At 32.8% G+C, this 21,499-nt stretch overlaps 2 protein-coding genes across 6 annotated transcripts; both read left to right on the top strand.

The window, feature by feature from the left end:
• The first annotated feature begins 608 nt into the window (after window positions 1-608).
• Window positions 609-7,270, top strand: LOC123230146 (protein DETOXIFICATION 8-like). 5 transcript variants are annotated; one of them, XM_044656277.1, is made up of 9 exons: window positions 609-669; window positions 1,769-1,999; window positions 2,084-2,628; window positions 2,733-2,819; window positions 2,936-2,992; window positions 3,091-3,329; window positions 3,647-3,852; window positions 6,224-6,287; window positions 6,962-7,049. In XM_044656277.1, exons 2-8 carry the CDS (start codon window positions 1,802-1,804, stop codon window positions 6,257-6,259), a joined length of 1,368 nt encoding a protein of 455 aa, XP_044512212.1. In that variant the 5' UTR covers window positions 609-669; window positions 1,769-1,801; the 3' UTR covers window positions 6,260-6,287; window positions 6,962-7,049. The 5 variants fall into 5 exon arrangements, 4 of the variants coding, with proteins under 4 accessions (XP_044512212.1, XP_044512210.1, XP_044512209.1 ...); XM_044656275.1 differs by having other exon boundaries at window positions 6,218-6,287; XM_044656274.1 differs by lacking the exon at window positions 6,224-6,287 and having other exon boundaries at window positions 6,962-7,270.
• A 10,912-nt stretch (window positions 7,271-18,182) lies between these two features.
• On the top strand, window positions 18,183-19,302 carry LOC123229202 (ethylene-responsive transcription factor ERF021). Its single transcript, XM_044654850.1, has one exon. It carries the CDS (start codon window positions 18,407-18,409, stop codon window positions 18,992-18,994), a length of 588 nt encoding a protein of 195 aa, XP_044510785.1. The 5' UTR covers window positions 18,183-18,406; the 3' UTR covers window positions 18,995-19,302.
• The last annotated feature ends 2,197 nt before the right edge of the window (window positions 19,303-21,499 follow it).

Genomic DNA, 21,499 nt, shown 5'->3' with positions numbered 1-21,499 from the left:
GTGGATTTTGATTTTCTGATATAAACTTTTAGTCCTTATGATCTAATATCATATGCATTTCCAGGTTGGTGCAATGGCCCATGGGAAGATTGAGTTGGATTATACAGATGACTTAATAGCTAATAAGTTTTTGGGATATTGCTTTTTCCCTGCTCAATAATGTTTGTTTTTTCCTCCTTTTTCTTCATAAGTCCTATAGTGAATATACATCTTAAATGCATATGATATGACTGGTTCCATAAGTTTTTTTTTCCCTTTCCTTTTTCAAATTTTTTTTTCTTGTTTTTGCTAAGTCCTCTTTAAAAAATTAAAAAAACTATATGTACTAATAATGAGTGCTAATCTACGTACTAAAGATGACGTATCATTATGTGATTGAATTATCTGAATTAAAAATGAAATAACAATCAATCACATATTGATATGTCATCGAAGTATATAAATTAGTACTTATTATTAATATACATAATCTTACTCAATCCAAAACCGAAGAAAAAGGAAGAAGGAAAAACTATAATAGTTTTTATGGTGTTCTTTGACATCATTGTGGTGTTGGAGCTAATAATGTGGTGTTTCTCATTTTATTACTATTATTTGTTATCCAGTTTCTGGCTATCCAATGAGTGTCGCTCGCTGCATTGCAAGAATTTGTGAGGCTCTGGAAGACAAGTGAGATATATTATAAGTTAATTTAACTGCCCCCAAAGGGATTAGTTCAATTTTTGAGTAATTTATTTTTGTATCCATTATGTAAACAAAGTATCTAACTTGAAGATATTTGTCAAAAATGAAATTTATGAGACTTTTGTGAATGTTGGTGTTTACATGTTAGAAGGATTTAGTTAAGTTTCAGTTTTCTTGAGTCACCATTTTGAGCTATAATTTTGGACCAGATCTATATTTACAGGTATGGGGAGGGGATTTTTCCCCGCAGGGACAGGGATTCTTTGTTATCCCCGTAACGGGAACAGGGATTGATATCCCCTCCCCGTCCCTCCCTGTTGTCATCCCTACCTGCAACATATTTAATGAGATCTAGGTGTTACCAACTAACACATGTTAGATAAATTAATATAGTTACTAACCGAAATTTCTTAGTTGACAAGGAGGACGTCACACATTCTTGGATATGATTCGACCAATTTGTGCATCAATTGTTGTACAGATCGCTCATGACAAATCTAACTATTTTGATTAGATTTTTTGTGGTTTTCATTTCGAAAACCCATCAGAGAGAGAGAGAGAGAGAGAAGAGGTATCATCCTAATGGTTGATCATACGTCAAAGTGAATTATCGAGAAAAATGATCGCCATAAAGAGAGAATGAATTTTTGAGAGTATAAATATAATATTTTGAATTTTGAGAAAATGACTATTACCTTTAAAATATATAAAAACTCTAGGAATCCTAGAAGGTGGAGGTTAAAAAGTAACTCTTTAAAATTAAGTTATAACAAAAATTATTAGTTTTCAAAATTAAAATGTCAAATAAGAATAAATTATTTTTTAAAATAATAATTTTATCACTTATAATAATAAGAAAATTTATAAAATAAATACATGTTTGAATTTTTTAAAATTATTAGTTAAAAAATTGGAAAAAGTGTCACATGTTGGGTAAGTCCTTTGGCCATTCCATTAACATTTTTCATTATGTTAGCCATGCTCTATGTACTATCTATCAATCAATCACTTTGCTAAATAAAGAAGAATTCCAGGCATGTTTGTGCATTGTATAGAGACTAACATCTATTTTTTTATGTACTAGAATTTCTGTTGCCAGATTAATAAAATAGAGAAAATGAGCAGCAGATGGATGGTTTCAATGAAAGAACTAAAGAGGGTGAGCTTCATAGCAGCACCAATGGTTGCAGTCACTGTGTTGCAGTATCTCTTGCAGGTTGTTGCAGTGATAATGGTGGGACACGTTGATGAACTCGCCCTCGCCGGAGTCTCCATAGCCACCTCTTTCACAAGTGTAACCGGCTTCAGTTTCCTTGTAAACCACTCTTTCTTAATTTTTGGCATTTCCAGCAAGCCTATTGGCATTTCTGAAGTTTGAATTTTGTAAAATTCTGAGCAGTTTGGAATGGCTGGTGCGTTGGAGACTCTATGTGGACAAGCCTATGGAGCTGAACAATATCAGAAGCTTGGAACTTATACTTACTGTGCGATCATATCACTCATTCTGGTTTGCTTTCCAATTTCAGTCCTGTGGCTCTTCACAGACAAGCTATTGATACTTATAGACCAGGATCCTGCAATCGCAAAAGTCGCGCAAAAGTACTCGGTTTGCCTCATTCCAAACCTTTTCTCATATGCTGTACTTCAAGCTTTGATCCGGTATTTCCAGACCCAAAGCTTGATCCATCCGATGCTCATTAGCTCTCGTGTAACTTTGTTTTTTCACATACCTCTTTGTTGGGCAATGGTGTTTAAGTTTAAACTGGGAAGTATTGGAGCAGCATTAGCTATTGGTATATCATACTGGTTGAATGTATTCCTTCTTGGATTTTACATGAAACACTCGTCAAGATGTGAAAAAACTCGTGCTGCGCTCTCCAAGGATATGTTCTTAAGCATCAAAGAGTTCTTCAAATTTGCAGTGCCTTCTGCTATAATGACTTGGCAATTTTTTTCACTTAATCCTTTTTAACAAGATTTTAGTTTTCTTCATCCTTTTCGGGTTTTGGGTTCCTGATATTTTCTTTCATGCCAAACACTTTTAACAGTCCTGAATGGTGGTCCTATGAGGTTCTCATTTTGCTGTCTGGGTTGCTGCCTAATCCAGAACTTGAGACTTCAATGCTTTCCATATGGTATGTATGCTTATTTATAGTATTTAATCCATCGAGTACATGGCATTTCGATCCTCTTAAGACTCTCGACGACAAACCAAAAATATGGATTCTGACTTGTGACTCCTTGTTAACAGCTTTACCATTACTTATCTGCACTACTTTATACCATATGGATTTGGGGCTACTGCAAGGTTTGCTCTAAACTAGACTCTTAAGCACAATATCGACAAATGATATCAAATAAAGCTGATTTGATACATTGACAATGATTGAATCTGCCAATTCGTAGCACTAGAGTTTCCAATGAACTTGGAGCTGGTAATCCTCAGGCAGCAAAAATGGCTGTTTGTGCCATAATGGTTCTTGCAGTCACTGAGGTGGTCCTTGTAAGCACAACTCTCTTCTTCTGTCGCCACATTTTGGGATATGCATTAAGCAATACCAAAGCAATTGTAAATCAGGTGGCAAAAATGGGTCCTTTTCTATGTCTCTGCATCGTCACGGACAGCTTACAAGCAGTACTCTCAGGTTTGTTTTCTTTCCTTTTTCAAGTTAAATTTCTTTTACTTACCAAAAAAAAAAAATTTTAAATTTCTTTACATCGAATTAACCCTCTGAGATATTGGTTCATTGGCAGCATGATTTGATCTCCAAACCTCTTACTTCCATCACAAAAAATCTAATCAAATCTATCTCCTGAGGTTAAAATCATAGTTATATACCACCGGATATCCTTTTCTCCTGACGGGACAGTTGCTGAAGCATGTCCTGGTGGAGATCTTAATCTTTCCTTGGTGCATTAGTAGCTTAAGCAACATGATTAAATATTTAGTATCATGTGACAGGGGTTGCAAGAGGAAGTGGGTGGCAAAATTTAGGAGCTTATGTAAATCTTGGAGCATATTATCTGGTAGGAATTCCAGTTGCTGCAATATTGGCCTTCGTTTTACACTTGAATGGGAAGGGTCTTTTGATTGGACTTGCTACAGCCTCTTCTGTACAAGCGGCTTTTCTAGGTCTCAGAACAATCTTCACGGATTGGCAAAAACAGGTTTCTAATATCAGACTTTTCTTCCTCATGAATTTCTTGTTTCTGATATAGTTATTAGTGTAACTTCACACATACTCTATAGTCAACTATTTTAGAGTAACGCCGAGTAAAATATTGCATAATATTTGCAACCGAAATGTCAAAGGGGCCGCATTACCCACAAAATTATGGGTTATATTAGGCCCGCAGAGCATTTGAGTTATGCTGGGTTTTGATGTTGGACCCTTTAAAAACAATAAATAATTAAAAATTAAAAAAATATAATTAGGCAAGTTGGCCTGCAAAAGCATGCACCCGGTCGTTAAGGGCTGATGAAAGCATGACCCAATAGACCTTGGGTCGTGCCATGGCCCTAGCTACTTGTGGGCCGACCTAACCCACAAGGACTGTCAATTAATGACTCACTATTGTGTTTGTATACAAATTATGCTACAATTAGGAGAATTACTATAAGTAGAAATCCTATGATTCATGGAAGTTGCCTTGTACACTAACACTTTCCTTAAGTTGAGGCTTAGTGGACAACCGAAGCCTGTCTTGATGATGAAGAAGAGATCATGTTGCAGGATTTTCAGTGAAGATATTAGGAAATTGATCTTCTGAATAGACAAAGCAAGCTAATATATTACCAAAAGCTACTTGCTGTTGAACAGAATTCTACTCAATTTTAAAATAGGATGTGCAATTAAGTAGATAACTCCAACATTATTACACCACAATACAATTGGAGAGGTAAGAGGATACCCAAATCGACAAAGAGAGTCTGAAGCCATGACATTTCAATTGAGCCAATGACAATGGGCTTGTGTTCACTTTGTGCAAGGGAGCATAATACAATATTGGTAGTTTCTTAGCATATGGGAGATGAGATTGGACCTTAGACAGATAGCAAAGCCTAAGGTTGAACATCGATCATCTTGACAATTTGTTTAATTGCTATTAGAAAAGCAATGAAGTTACAATATCTTGCATTTATCAAAGTTGAGTGTGTAGGTAATAGAATATTTGAGATAGTGAAAAAGTCAATTGCTAATAGCGGTGGATATGAATTGAGCCGAGTTAAAAAACTTTTTGGTTTAAGTTTAATTTGAGTTTGACAAGCTAAAATTAAAGATGGTTCTAGTTCACTTTAAATGAAAATAATTTCACTCAAGTTTAGTTGGAGTTCAACTCAAGTTTATGGTTCAAATATGTGACTTGGATTTATTGTTCAAACTCATGGTTCAAATTTATGATTTATTGACAAAACGATATTGTTTTATATAATAATAGGTAAAACGATATGCTTTTAACAATTGTTTAACATAATTCAAATCAAATTACAAGTCATGTTTGAATCTAATCAAGCCGTCCACCTAGCTTACAAGTCTGACCAAGCCAAACTCTCTCTAGCCGAGTTTGGCTTAGTTTATTCAATCTCTTAGCTTGAACTCGATTCAAATTTGAAATGAGTCGAATCAAGCCAAGCCAAATTAGTTTTCGAGCTTAAGCTATCTTGATGTGAGTTCGACCCTGCCTAACAACATTCTAATGATTATCAGTTGGATTTTGCATGAATTGATAAAGACAATTGAGTACAAAAACAATGTTCGATATTAGAAAGAGTGACATTCTGAAGAACGTCATCAGTTTGCCTACACAACTCTAAATCCAAGAGAGAAGTCCATTGTGTTTTAAATAGAGCCATCAAGGTAGACATGAGAGTAAAGCAAGGCTAGACACTTTCCAATTTTGTTTTGAAGAGATCATGAGTGTACTTTTGCTTGTGATAGAGTAATCGCAAAGCCAATGTGCTACACCTCAAGTCCTAAGAAATAATGCAAAGAGCCAAGATCATGGACTAGAAATTCCTGCTTAAGTTGGTTCACAAAAGTATCAATTAAGGAGGGATTTAAACTAGGAAGAACTAGATGATCAATATAAACTAGTAAATTAAGTGCATTAGAGTTTTGGTGAAAGATGAATAATCATGTGTCAGCCTTGGATGCAACAAAGCCTATCTTGAGAATAAAAGAACTTATCGTGTTTTGAACTAAGCCCATGGGGCCTGACTGAGCCCATATACGCTTTTCTTGAGCTTGCATGCAAAATGGGCATGGTCCTGACCAGTCAGACCTAAAGGTTGAGTCATAAAATGGGCATCATGAAGAAAGGCATTAGATTTGTTATGTTTTCTCAAATTCTACCATATGATGCACCTAAAGCAAGAACAGTGCAAATTGTAGGAAACTTAATAACATCACTATTGTGCAGGCTTTAAAGGTGTGCCTACTGTGACAAGTTCATCAACAAAAATCTTGATGCCTTTGAGAAATTCCCCAATTGACATATTGTTGCGCTTGTAATTATTAAGTTTAATGAATAGTTGCAGGTGGCGATTGTGAGAGGAAGATCCATATGTACATGAGAGAGCAGTCCAAACTTCAAAGGGTGAGGTAAGGTTCACTACTTGAAGAAACACTTGTTTTGTGAGTGAGAATAAAAGCCAAGATAGTACTAGTTGGTCCTTTATGAACCAAAGAGTAAGTTCCGGATTAGGAATCTATTGTGTAGCATCTATGAGAGCAGGATTAGTAAATTCTGGAGCTATTTGGAAGAAATCAAGTTTCCCATGCCAAGAAAGTTTTCGGTGTGAGTTTAACAGAGAAAGAGTAGTTAGTGTGAGTAGCGGAAAGAGAAGGATTAGTCAAGGCGTGAGAGGTGGGAAGTGAAGGATTGGTCACGGTAGAATTGTGCTGTGAGAAAGTGAGGATTCGACAAAAGAGGAAGAATGAAGAGAGGATCATTGCTGTAATACCATATAATTATTGGTGTGATTGTACACATATTCTATTAACAGAGAATATATATTTATACAAATCTACAACTCATAGTCAACTATTGAAAGTAAAATATTACAAAATTTTACAAACCAATTATGCTGCAATTAGGAGAATTACTTTCAGTAGAAATCCTTTGATTTAGGGAAGTTGCCTTGTGCACTAACATCTGAAACTTGCCGACTGACCAGATTGTTTAATACTACAAAATATAACTTTGAATAGTCACAGACAAACAAGTAATTCGGGACTTTGGATGTTGAGCCTAATTTGATGTGTGGATATTGCAGGCATCAAAAGCAAGGGAGAGAATTTTTGAAGCAGATACTCAGCGAAGTTGAATGAGCAAAAAATATGCAGTTGACAGGCTATGTAAGAGGAGATAATTCGAAGAAAAGTGTTTCCAGGGGCATTGATATATTACAAGCTGAAATCATGCCCCTAGAAACATAGAAGGCTTCATTCAACTTTTCTCGTTCTGTGAAACTACCCGTCCTGATCAAATAAGAATGAGAACTTGCAAATATCTGTAGAACTATATTAGACATACCAACTCTGTATGTAACTAGCATCATTCAGTAACTCTAAAGTGCATTGAAACCCAGTTTTCATGTTGCTTTCATATAAAAAACTGATAATATACAAGAATTTATAGCACAAGGACCACCGGGAACTACTTTAACTAGTAGATACATGGATCAAACTGAACTAGCTTTTCAGGTTTCAGTGATAATCCGTTTGATCAATGATTGAATCTAGCAACATTTATTTAACTTTTGGATACTCTAAAACTTGGTAAAACTGTAGGCTGATTTTAGCATTTGATAATAGCATTGAATACAGGGAATTATCTTTCTTGAAGATTTAGGATCACTTTTCTAACTTGTAAGAAGGCTACTCTCAGACTTGCAGCTTTCCGCCGTACAAGCAACTTAAAGAGTGAAATTGCAATAATTTAACGTTAAAACACAAAGTAAATTTAAATTCAAACCATAGATGCGGCCCAAAAGTTTGAACACAAGTCTCGACCTTGCAACTTTGCACAAATCGTATATGTAACATTTACCCTTTTTCAAAACAAAAAATGCATAATTTTCTGAGCTTCTTCGGCTGGTTTTCTTTTTGGTCGACTGTGCAGAGACATGGTTATTCTTTTGGGCAGTTTTCAAGCTACTAATTGACAGCTTTTGCAATTGAGAAGCCTTTTTAATAGAACTTTTTGCTTTAATAACGGGCAACCATATACTCCTTTTATTCATCAAGACTGATTCCCTAGAGTGTCTTTTTCTTTCTTCGGTTGCTTGATATGGCTGTTCCACAAGAATTCCTGAAGATGTTTTCAGATTACTAGTCATATTACTGTAGGCAATCGGTGTTGAATTAGCATTCTCTTGCTCTTTTGACAAGCATCAGGTTGTATAATTCTTGCTGTTCTGCTTGCAGTGCCTTCATCGCTCGGGAAAAGAACTATTTCCCACCCAAATTTTAGCTTAATCTCAAAATTTTACCCCCGTCAGTTGAAAAACTTAAACACTCACCTATAGATTAACTACCATTCAAATTTTCAGTTAAAGGTAGGGGTAAAATCATCATTTTATCTATAAACCTTAAAACTTTGAAATTTTTGTCATCCCCCTAGATTTTAAAACTAGCACTTCAACCCATCCTCAAAGTTTGAAAAGTTTAGATTTCACCCCTAGAGTTTGCTTCCTTCTTCGACCATCATCATTCCAACTGACGGCCGACGCTTTGCACCGATCTTTTATCTTCGGTTACTAAGGATGACGAGGGATGACCCTTTGTCGTCAAGATCTGGATGATGAAGCATCGTCCAGTACTATAAGAAGAGACAAAGGATTACGCTTCGTCGTGTCACCCAAACAATGAAGGACGATGCTTCGTTGTCACGTCTGGATGATGCGATGAAGGATGACGAAACGTCATCCTTTGTCTCTTCTTGTAGATCTAGACGACGCTTCGTTGTCTAGATCCGGACGACAAAGGATTGTCCTTAGTTGTCCTTGATAGCTGGAGATGGAAGATCAATAGATAGCGTCGGCCATCGGTTAGAATGATGTGGCTGGAGAAGAAAGCAAACCCTAGGGGTGAAATTAAACTTTTTAAACTTTGAGGATGAATTGAAGTATTAGTTTTAAAAACTTGTAGGGAGAAATGTAAAAATTTCAAAGTTTTAAGGTTTATAGATAAAATAACGATTTTACCCTTGTCTTTAACTGAAAATTTGAACAACAGTTAGCCCATGGGTGGATATTTGGGTTTTTCGTCTATCATGGGTGTGATTTGGAAATTCAACTAAAATTTGGGTGGGACATTGTCCTTTTCCCCCATAGCTCTAATCCTTCTGTAAGTATTCTTCAAAATATGCCTTCTTCTGAGCAACTAATCCAGGGTGCTTGAACTTCTGGAGCTTCTCCGGATACATGTTCTGACTGAAAGCTGACCATTTTTCCGATGCCAGGGACTCGGCAGAAAATCTTCCGAAAGAGACTGAATCCTGACAAAGAAATCTAGAGACACAACCTGCTTACAAGAACAGCAACAGAAAAAGGAAAAAATAATAATCAGACAAAGGTCTGTAACACGATTTTCATATTTCCATTCTCTGATCAGCATTCAATTTGAAATGCAATCAGTAAAACAAATCAACTCAGTTGAATCGTTGTGCCTCACAATGCACTTAATCATTTTTCCTCAAGCACTTTCCTAAAAGAATGACAGTTTGCCAAGACAAAACTAAAACAAAAATTTTGAGTCCAAATCAAAAGATTAGTGAATAGTTGCTCAACACACCAAGGCCTAAAACAAGTTAATTCAGTTAATTCTTCCTTTTATCAAAAATTAAAAAAAAATAGTTGATTTACAGGTCTTAATATTCTGAAAATGAAATACATATTTCTGGAAAAAAATCTCTTTATTTAATCTTAAATTTTCAAATTAATAATTAATTAATGGTAAATAACAAGTAACTAGAAAAGGAGTTTAATAATTTTTTATTAATTATATAATTAAGATTTTTAATTAAAAATTATAAAATATATCAAATAAAATTATTACTTATGATAAAAAGTATTATCTGTCAATTGCTATTTTTCCCCTAGAGAAAAAGCAACTCACACACCAATCTACTTCCTTCGTTTGCCACGTGTCCACTGTTGAACACTCTTTCTCATTTGTTGCTCCAGTTCTGCCTCATCGAGCAATTCCACTTGTTGTATTACACGTGGTAACGTATTCAGTTATAAACACGTGTACGATCCTCCTTCTGCAATAATACAACCCAAATAATTTAGATTTAAATTAAACTATTTAAAATGGATTTAATTTATAAAATAATTTAATTTTGATAAAAAAATTTTTAAAAAATAGTTTTTAGTTTGAATTGTGATTTGATGTTTTTTAAATTAAACTAAATTGTAAATATATATTTTAAAAATATATATAATTATATCTAATAAATTTTTTTAATAACTAATTATATATATAACTTTTTTATTTTATATTTATTTTATCATTTTCTTTATATGTGTATTGTATATATATTTTAAAAAATTATAATTTAATCAATTTTATTAAGTAATATATATTTAAAAATGAAATATTTAAATAGATTCAAACTCTAATCTAAATCAAATAAAAAACATATATTTTAATTTGGTTTGATTAAAAATATAAAATGATTTAATTTAATTTAAAAAATTTTTAAGTGGTATTAATTCAAACAACACATACTATTATTCCCAATAGGAAAATCAGAAAGGGTTGCGATGTCCACGTGGACAGGCTAACGGAATGGCTTTCAAGAAAAAGGGAAAATCGACTTATATTTAATATTTATAGTAAATATTAAATGTCCATAACGAATATTAATATATCAATTAATAATTAATGTGCTGATATAAATATATATATATAATAAGATAATTTCTTTTGATCTAGAAGCGTATCCTGTCAGATAAGTATTCAACTTGCATTCATGCACTAGGACGTAGACAACCAGTCAAGTTTGTTTGATTAGGAAGTTTAAGTTGTTACGTAAGATTCAATGCATGCAAGTCCAGCTGGGGACCATTAGGTCAGAATAAAACAGTAGTGTTTTGAAGAATTATACCACACAAATAGTAACGAAAACATTGTTATTAATGCTGAGTCGAATTGGATTGAATTTGGGTCAGTTAAACAAAATTCAATTTCGTTAGAATTTTTTAAAAAATCAATTAAAATCCAACTAAAAAAATATTTCAATTTTAGAATTAATCATAACAATTAGAATTTAAATATTTATATTTATTTTTTATATGAAAAAAAGGTCAATTTTTATATGAAAAAAATCAATGAGGTGTATTTGTTGACTGGAATGACGAGCTACAAGTATTGGAGTTATAGAAATTGTTGTCAAATCTCTCGTTGTTACATAAACCATGAACAGATTGCGTTGATAATGTTGTGTTCACATAGAAGATACTTTGTGATCACATTTATGATATATTATTTTTTTACATGTGGCATTAATTAGTGGTTGATTAATTCACCCGACATGAATAATGGGACAAGTGGATCATAATCTAATATCATTAGTGTCTTTGCTTTGGCCCGTGTGAGGCCAAATTTTAATTAGCCTGAAAAACTTCTTTTGGCCGGATAATCGGGCCGAATACCCACCCAGATTAATTGACAAGCCTTCTTCAAAGTTGAATAATAAAAAAAACATAGGCTATCTTAATTAGGTAAGTGAAAGATTTACTTCTAAATGTTTGAATTGTTTCATAAACGAAAAAAAAAAATATATCAGTCTTAAGGGACAAATTTAATTATCAAACTTGGATGGTAAAAGTAGGTAGAAATGCCCGTTAGTCCTGTCAAGTCATGTTGTACCTTATTTGGCGCAAGCCATCAAATTCACAAGTCCTATCGGGCTAAGGCCTGATGTTTGGTGGGCCTTGTGGGTCATATCAACCTGTTAGAATCTCAAGGTCTAGGCCCTTTGTTATGCCTTTGTGGGCCTTTAGTGGATCACATGTAATATCCACAAGTATGTCTAAAGGTATTCTGATTTAGCATTTGAATTTTGGATAAAGATATTTTTAGTGATCACAAATTGTGGTTTTTGCCATGAAACTTCTAATACTACCACGCATGAGGGTTGCATAACCGTACATGGTGTTATATGCGTGAAATAAAAAAGGGTGATGCGTGAAGATTAAGAATTATTTGCATTCTTATCTTTACAAAGTAAAGACAGAAAATAGAGAGTGTGTGAGATCTTTTGGCAAGATTAGAGATTTTTTGAAACAGGGTTTAAGTTACTAGAGCAGTCACAACTAGGTGAAGACTCGCTTATCATCAGACAACAAATATATAAGCAAGCTGGTTTTTCAGTTTTGAATGATTAAACATGTATGATTATTTAGTGTGCTCTGTAATGGATAATCATGTTTTGTACATATGGTATGAGTAGTTAGAATGTTGAGATTGTTAATATGTTGATGTGAATAGCCTAAAAAATCACGTTAGAAGCATGTAATTTATGAATAATGTTGAGACAATTGTAAATATGTAATATTGATGGTTATAAGATGATTTTGATATGAGAAACATGTTCTAGGGTGTTTAGAGACATTATTTGCATGATTTAAGGTGTAAAGATTATTCTGTTATGTCAAAAAAGGCTAAAGATAGAAAGTTCGACAATGGTGTACGACCGTACATTCAAGGATGTATACCCATACATTGTGCAAGTAAAAGACGATATTCCTGTGCATAGGATGTATGCCGATAGGTGTAGGGTGATAAGGTCATGTATGGTCGTACATTATGGGGGGTACGCTTGTACGTCATATATTAGGTGCACGATCGTGAAATGATGGTATGCATGAGCATAAGGAGTGGTATTGGTAGATAGCGAACATTAGTGCACATTAATTAACCACTAGTCATAATCGCGATGTATGGTCATAACTCCTAAGAGTGTACACCCATGCATAATTGTAACACCCACAGATAAGTCTAAGCGCATTGTTGTTTTTTTCCTTGCCTTTTTATTGAGTTAAGAATCGTGGCAAGATCGGGTGTTGAATAAGATAAGAATCATGACAAGATTGGGTGTTGCCTTGCCTTGATGAGGCACATACGATCATGCATCATCAACCAAATTTGAAATATTGGATACGATAAGAATGTGGCAAGATCGGATATGGCATTACTTGTGTGACACGACACACATCCATGTATTGTAGATACAAGCCCATGTGTCATGAGTAGGAGGCAAAAATAAAAGAATGTTTGACCTAATTCTTTCATATTTTTCTCACCCCCAATTGCACCCTAATGAAAGAGTAGTGAGATGAGTGATTTTCAATCATCTAACAGAGTCGTTGATAGTCAGAATTCTCGTAGCCATGCCAAGAGCTTGCTTGAGTGTCGAAGGACAAGTAAGTGGTGACTTTTAATTATATAGAACTTATGATAGTGTTGGGTTATGATTGAAAGCCTGAAGTTGTGCCCCTAAATCTCTATCAAGAATATGATAATGGTTTCATCCGTGTTAACTGATGTTTGAGATGGATAATAAATATATGCATAGCTTTGACATTGTTGTTGTTAGATCAAAAACCATGATTATGGATATCTTCGTTATATTGAATTCAATTGAATGTTCCCTCCTTGATAAATGGCTTAATGAGAAACTTCTAAAGATTTTAATAGTGTTAATATGTGTGTATATTATATTGAATGACTAGAGATGTTGTCTTAGATGATGTTAGGGTAGCAACTTGTTTTTTGATGATGAATGTTAATGGATTGAATTATTGGACGTTTTTGTATTGCTGTAAATAGGAAAATATAGATTAGAGATGTAGATGAACAATTTTTTAGCCTATATGTATGTGTGATTGCCAGCATCTAGTTGGAATAGTGCAGAAACCATAACATTGTAGTTATGTGTACATGGAAAAAGAGAGACTGTGTAACACCCCACCCCAAAAGTCTTATCCTTCAGGGTAAAATGCTACTAACTCTATTCATGCATGTAGAACAATCTCAATATACAAAAGGTATTCTAAAATCAACAGGCATTCATATTATATAAAATCTAAAATGGCTCTGGTCTTTAATAATAATAATAATAATAATAAAATCTCATAATCATCCCCTAGGATTATTATCAAACTCTAAATCAAATAATAAAATAACATTCATCGTGTGCATAAAAATAAATCATAATCATCATAAAATGGATGTCTATTAGTTTTATCAATCTGTGAGTCCATCAATCGTATTTCACTCCATCACTAACTCACTACCTTGCTATCATCACCTTTATATTTGTCACTTGAAAAATCAAAAGGAAGGAGGTTGAGTGAAAAACACTTAATAAGTAGGAATAATCTATCCTATAATCCATTAATCAAATTTATCTCTTTCCTTTTCTAACCCACATTTATCTCTATTCCATTATAAGGTTGTCAGATCTCAACTGAATAAAAGGGAATCATCGTATCCACTCTAATGACCAATCTCTAAAACTCTCTAGTTCTTGTAATCTTATATTTTTACCAATCACTAGGCTTGCAGTCTTGACTTATCAATCAAGGAACCCCAATCTTCAAACTCTTCATGTTTTAGTAAGTCCTAGCCAATTGACAAACACATAGTTGTAACAATTTCTCTCTATCTAAATACATCAATTGACAGACTATACCTAATCTACAAGTGTGCCATCAAGTCAACCTATAATCTTATCATTTATGTCCCATAGGTATTGTCTTATTTCATATCTCTTAGGAAAATTGAATCCCTATCAATAAGATGTATGGATATTGGATTTGATGGATGTTATAGTTGATGTTTATTCACCTTTTTGCATGCAATATGATGTTGGTGATGGCATAAGGAACAACTCACATTGAAGAAGGTTCATTCGCCTCCAATTTTGCTGCAAATCAAGATAGGAAGATTACCGCATACGACAAGTTTTAGGTCAAACTTTGACTAGAAAACAATGTCGTAATTAGAAATCGAAGTCACAAAGCTGAAATTCGACATTCCAAATACAAAATTAGGAATTATCCAATTTAATTTCATATTTCAATGATTCAGTTTGAAATCTAATTTGAAATTCAAGTTAAACCCTGAATTGCTTAATTTGGCAATTCTTAATTCAAAATTATCAAAACTAATTTCAAATTCTTAATGGATTAATTTTGAATCAATAATTTCAAAACTAAACCAAACCTAAGTCAAATAAATCCTAGTTGGCTTTGATACCATATGTAAGATTTAGTTTTAAGAATTTTCAAACAAACCCTAATTTCAAAATTTTTAATCTTGATTTCAATTTCAAAATTTTCAAATTTTATAAATTAATGCATTTGGCTCTAATACCATATGTAAGATTTATTTTGTATAAACTAAATAAAATCATGCAACCTTTGTTTCACAAGATCTATGCATATGTTATAAAATACTAAATTAAAGCTTTCGGGTTATAGAAACACCTGAAATATCATGGGGTCAAAATTCATAAAGTTATAGAGATTACCTGCATTGAGGTGACTAATCTTTTAGTCTTGAAACCTTACTGAATGACAACTTTCAATGAGAAAAGTCATAATGTTGGGTTTCAGAATGAGAACCTAGACAATATATAGTAGGTTAATGAACCTTCTACCAAAGATCCAATAAACATTAAAGTTTATCAAATGTTCAATAAACCTTAAAACTCACATTAATGTTGTCTACCTAGATATAATTTTTAAGTGTATTGGACTTATTTTTATATATCGTTAAACCCATTTGGAAATTCTTATTAGATTATTCAATTACCCAGTTTTATTAAACCAAAAGTATAATTAATGTTAACCCATATCAGAAAATTTTCTAACAAAACAATCTAGCATGAAATAATTAACCATCAAAAGGTAAACTTAAATTATTTATCATGAATTCGATAACTTTATTATTTGATTTAGCATTATCAAATGTAATAGAAAAAGAAATACCTTATTTTTTTTATATTCATGAAAAATGTTAGCTAATGTTTGACGCATGGTTACACCACTATAAGGGTATTCTTAGACTTGACAGTTTATGTCATTGGATAATATTCGTATCATGTCAATTCAGGTTTTTTATCAGAGACTTTCAACTCTAACCTGATCCAAATTAAAATCATGATTATTTAACTTAAATCTTGATTACTAAATGTCCATAAATTTGAAGTCATTGAAATAACACTTCTGAAATTTCTTAGTTTATTTATAGTTATTATCTTCATTAATTCAAATTTTCTAACTATGTCAAATCTTAATGTATTCATAGGAACTCTTTTAAATGATTATTGAACATTATTTTGCATAAAACCATTCAGTTAAAGTATCATCATCATAAGAAAAAGGTTAATCAACGATGATAGCATACCCTAACATATAGTTTGGCATAACTTTTTGGCTATATTTGAAGCTGTACATTTTTCTCCTATTGCGAAACCAGATGAATTTCCTAAAGAATATTTACAAACCAATCTCGATATTGTGAATGCAATTTGTTGTTTCCCTCTTAAGTGTTGTGAAAGTTTTTACAATGTTTGTTGATATGCCGATATAGATGTCTGATGCCTCAGAACTTGTACATGTTAAACAAAAATTATAGTGTTTGCATGTTGCATGTTGAACCAAGTACTAATATTTTCTTCAATTTGATCAAAATGTCTCCACACCATTGATTTTTACTTTCTTTTTTTTTTTAGTGGTGGTGCATGTTGTGTCTATGATTTTCATTGTTCAAATATTGATTTTTCTCATTATCAAAATAATCAAAAGGATTAAATTCATTTAAATGAGAAAGGAAATATAGAAATTGACAAAATATTAAAAAGAAATTAAAACAAAATAATTTGGAAAATTAAGAATTGATTGAGAGAGAGAGAGAGAATGGAGTTGAAAGTTGAATTGTGTGAAGAGATTATGAATTAGAGAGGGTATTTATAAGTTAGTTTAAAAACCTAAAAAAATAATCAAGTAGTTGTTGGGTGACCGAATGACCACTTCAAAAATTGAACCATTGGGGATTCATTGGGCGATGAACCACCCCTCTCCCCAACAGTTCTTTACTTCTTTTAATTTTTTTTTTTTTTTTTTACAAGTTGTGTTAGATTCGCTAGCAAGCCTTACCCATAGGCCCTTAGCACAACCCACCCAACATGTGTTCCTTAGAACAACTCACAAAATTATGGCTCGTGCAAGGGTGGGTCTTGCTATAGTATGAGGGGCCTGCCCGACCCCTTGACGTCTATAGGCATAAGTCTACTTAGAGGCAAAAGATAATAAATAACTTTGTTTGTTCTCTTTAGGTCAAAAGACTATTCTCGACCCAAGGCTTGTTAAAATGACAAATTTCCACCTCGTAAATTTCAATGCATCAAATTATTATCCATATTTCACTTTTGTTAGTGAATTCTGTTAAGTGAAAGATCATAATGTCATTTTACATAAATTTTTCTATTTTCTTTTTTTTCTCATGTTTTTTCTATTTTCTATTTTTTTATTCTTATTGTCCTTATTTTTCTTTTCCAAAGTTTGGGGGCACCTTGTAGTGTTTGAAAATATTAAGGTGTTCACAAAATTTTTGGAGGGTTATGGAAATGTTAAAAAGTTTGAGGGTGATTTGAAATTTAAAAATTTCAAACCCTTCGTGCTTGGTAAATGAACTTAAGTCTTCTGTTCATCTAGGCTCTTTTAACCTTTTACAAATCTTAGGATGTGTATAATTTTATATTTTGTCCGTTAAAGTTAAAGTTTAGATAAGAAAGCATCTTATTCTATAAAATAATGGTTACGTTAAATTTCAATATCCGCGGACAAAACGTAGTTTGATGACGAGGAGAGAAGTTTTCCATACAAATTACATCATAAATTTTATTATTCCCAGAGTTTGGTTTTAGGCCTGTGAATATGCAGCATGTAATCTATGACCACCAAAATTGAGAGAAATTGGAGTGCGATTACTAAAATGAGAAAAAGAATAAGAATTATGGTAAATCATAAAAACATGGAAAACAAATTCAGTATTTTTTTGCAATTTAATGATCGATTTGACCAAAATGAGCATGCAATGGTCAGTCTCAACCGGCCTAAAAAGCCCAAATTTCAATCCAAATTCACCACAATTTTATCCCATCAAATTAATCACACATTTATACCATACGAATACGTCATTTATATTTAGTGCTCAGATTACGTCACCCAAATACACAACTTTATAATATGGTTAGCCATTGACATGTCATATATGAACATATAATAAACGAAGGTCCTAAAATTCACCAAGTGTTGTAATATTATTAACTCAAAAGTTATCAAAGCTCTAATGGATACATCGATGGGTCCAACTTCATGAAACCGCGTTTCAAACAGTTTACACTTGCTCCCCAATCCATATTTTCCTCAGTTTCCTTCTCCAACTTGTCATTCTTTAATTGGTTCTTCCGTCACATTTTATATTCTTTTTTGGGTTCAAGTAATTCAGCTTCCAGATTTTCTATCACTTCAGCAATTACCTGGAAGCTCCGTCCCTCCAGCATTTTATAAATAGCAGTACCAAGCCTTACTGATCATCTCGCCATTCCTCTCAATATCCAACTGTTTAACTTACCCAAATAAAAAAATCCAACTGTTTAATTACCTGAACATTCTCCAGAAAATTTGAGTTGAGTGTAAATGGAGTCACAAGGTGGCACGAGTAGCCTTCTTGGTGGGACGCCGTCGTGTTACCGGGGTGTTCGGAAGCGGAAATGGGGCAAATGGGTGTCGGAAATTCGGGAGCCTGGAACGAAAACACGAATCTGGTTGGGGAGTTTCGAGACAGCAGAAATGGCAGCGGCAGCTTACGATGTTGCAGCTTTATTCTTCCGGGGGCGTGAAGCCCGCCTGAATTTCCCGGAACTGGCCAGTTCTCTCCCCAGGCCGGCCAGCTCCAATTCCGACGACATCCGTATGGCTGCCCACGAAGCTGCCATACAATTCAGAAGTAACAGAAATAACACTGCCGCTAGTTCTGCGGATTCGTCTCTAGGTTGTGGTATGAATAGTGTGGACTCAGATGGGACCAACTCGGCTCCCATCACTGTGAGACTGTCCCCGAGCCAAATCCAGGCAATAAATGAGTCGCCAATGGATTCGCCGAATGCATGGTTGCAGATGGAAGAAGAATTAATGTTACAGAAATCCATAATGTTGTCCAATGAGGTTGAAGAGAATGATGAGTGGAATTGTGATATGCAAAGGGACTCCCTTTGGGACCCTTAGGTAACGTTTTCAACTAAAACACTTTAATAAATACATTGATTATTATTTATAAAATATAAAAAAAAGTATGATTGTTGAAGAATACTGACCCTAATATTATCGAGTCAGTATCATGTTATATACAAAATTGTTTTAGATATTAACTATATTTTACCAATGTATTGGCCTCAAAAGTGTGCGGTGTGATTGTATCTTTATTTTATTTTCTTTTTTATTAATTTAATTGTCACTTGTTCTATGTATAAATGTACTTCTCAAGTTGAACGAACGTCAAAGATGGGAATAACTTGTTGTTATTTCATTGGATAGTTCTACTACGTGTATGTATTTGTTGCATTGATAGTTTGAAACTAAAAATTTTCATTGCAAAGTTGGAAAATATGAACAGCAGGATACAGTGTAAGAGCCCCTTTTTACTGTTCTCCTCTATTTAGAATTGAATATACATAAAAAGGAAACAAAAAACTTAATCTAGATTACCCTACCCTACCACCCGGAAGCAATCTAGAAAAACAAAATCTTCCCACCGCCCTTGGACAGAAGAACACGTAGATTTCTTTTGTCTTTCAAGAGAGTCAAATTCAAAAGTCTCGAATTCCCACTTAGATAAGCCAAGACTTTTAGCATTTAATGTGACTTCAGATGTAGATAATTTTAAAGGCTATTTATCCAGAATCTTATTGAAAAGGTGTACAATTTTCTAAAATAAAAAATCTTTTAGAATTTGGAAGGACAAAATCAACTTAATAAATTTATAACATTTGACAACTCTTTGTAATTTTAAGATAGTTAAGCTAAAAATAATAATCATTTTATAGTTTAAAAAAAATTAGAAATTGAAAAAAAAAAAAAAAAAACTAGGTGGCGCATATTATTAGTAACAATAGAATTGTATATACATATTTTAAATATACAAAATAAATATATAAATAATATATAATTATATGATTGAATGATTTTGAATTAAAGATCATATAATAACACATGATCAATATACTTATTTAATATATTCAAAATATATACATATAACATCGTTCAATGTATTTGACTCTTTACATAATATTTCTCAAAGATTATATGATTAAAATTAAGGTCATAATAATATATTTATTTTTATTAAACTCTATTCAAGAGTTTCAAAAATAATTTTATTATTATAATGCACAAATTTATTTAATTTTTGTAAATTCTTGGTTATTAGAGCCCTAAACCATATATAATTTATAGCATCAATTCGTTGCTGAATTGATAAAATTTTGTGAAGAACGTGAAAACCCTTATCATATGTATTTTTCCCAAAAATAATTAATTTAAATAGCACTATTGTGATTAAGAAAAAGAAAAGAAAACTGATGGTGGAGATAAATCAGTGTGGGTGATACAGTGCAATTCGATTCATGATTTGACTATGTAGTAAGACCGAAGGATTATTTTTTATTTAAGTTTTAATATAAAGATAAATATATATCTATGAAATTTGAAAAATGTGAAGTTCACTTATAAACTAACTATTGCTAAAATTTTTTATTAGAATTAAAGGAAAATTCATTATTTATATAATTTTTCTTCCCCCCACCCCCAAATTTTAAAAACTCACATTTCATTTTCAATCTTAATTTTGAAAAAAAAAACTTTTTTTTCTAAATCCCTAAGATTTGCTACAAAATCCGACGGTGACAATGGTTGTTGTCACCGTCTACACCTTTAGCCTGACAAAGAGGGGAGACAACCGATGATGTCGACAGAGACAAATCCATCCTGTCTCTCTGTCAATGAAGAGACGGAGACGATTTTTCTTCATCGATGGAGACAGAAGACAATGGAGATTCGTCCTCTTCTGTTTCCATTGATGAAAAGATGGAGAGACGAGACAAATTCATCTCCTTCTCTTCTTCGTCGACCATCTCTCATCTTTGTTAGGCTAATGGTGGAGATTGTGGTAGCCACCATTGTTGTCATCTGATTTTGCAACAAACCTTAGGGATTTGGGGGGAAAAAGTTATTTTTCAAAATTAAGGCTGAAAGTTAAATGTGAGTTTTCAAATTTTTGAAGGGAAAATAAGATAAATTATATATTTTTTAATATTATTGATAAAATAACTATTTTACCCTTAATTATAACATAAGATTTTAATGATAATTGATTCATAAGTGAGACTTTGAGTTTTTAAAACCTTGTTATGTGACTTTAGGAATGCATTAAAGCTTGGGTGGGAAAAAGTCGTTTGGTCCTCTAGTAAATAATCAACTTGGGAAATTATGGAGTGTCAAAATCCACTCAATCTAATTTTTTTTTTTTTTTAATTTTAACTTAGGCCAAAAGACTTATTCCTGCCCAAGGTTTAGTGCAATCTCAAACTTTCACATGCTAAGTTTTAAAAATCTAAATATCAACTTGTCTGTTAAATTTTAGTATTACTATCAGAGATAAAATGTAATTTAGAGATTTTATTTAAAGACAAAAAATTTATCCCTTTTTTCTTATATTAGTTTTGAAAACTAACA

Source organism: Mangifera indica, chromosome 11, assembly GCF_011075055.1.
Source record: "Mangifera indica cultivar Alphonso chromosome 11, CATAS_Mindica_2.1, whole genome shotgun sequence".
NCBI classification, from domain to species: domain Eukaryota; kingdom Viridiplantae; phylum Streptophyta; class Magnoliopsida; order Sapindales; family Anacardiaceae; genus Mangifera; species Mangifera indica.
Note: the sequence above shows the minus strand (reverse complement) of the source record. Positions and strands in the feature narration are given on the sequence as shown.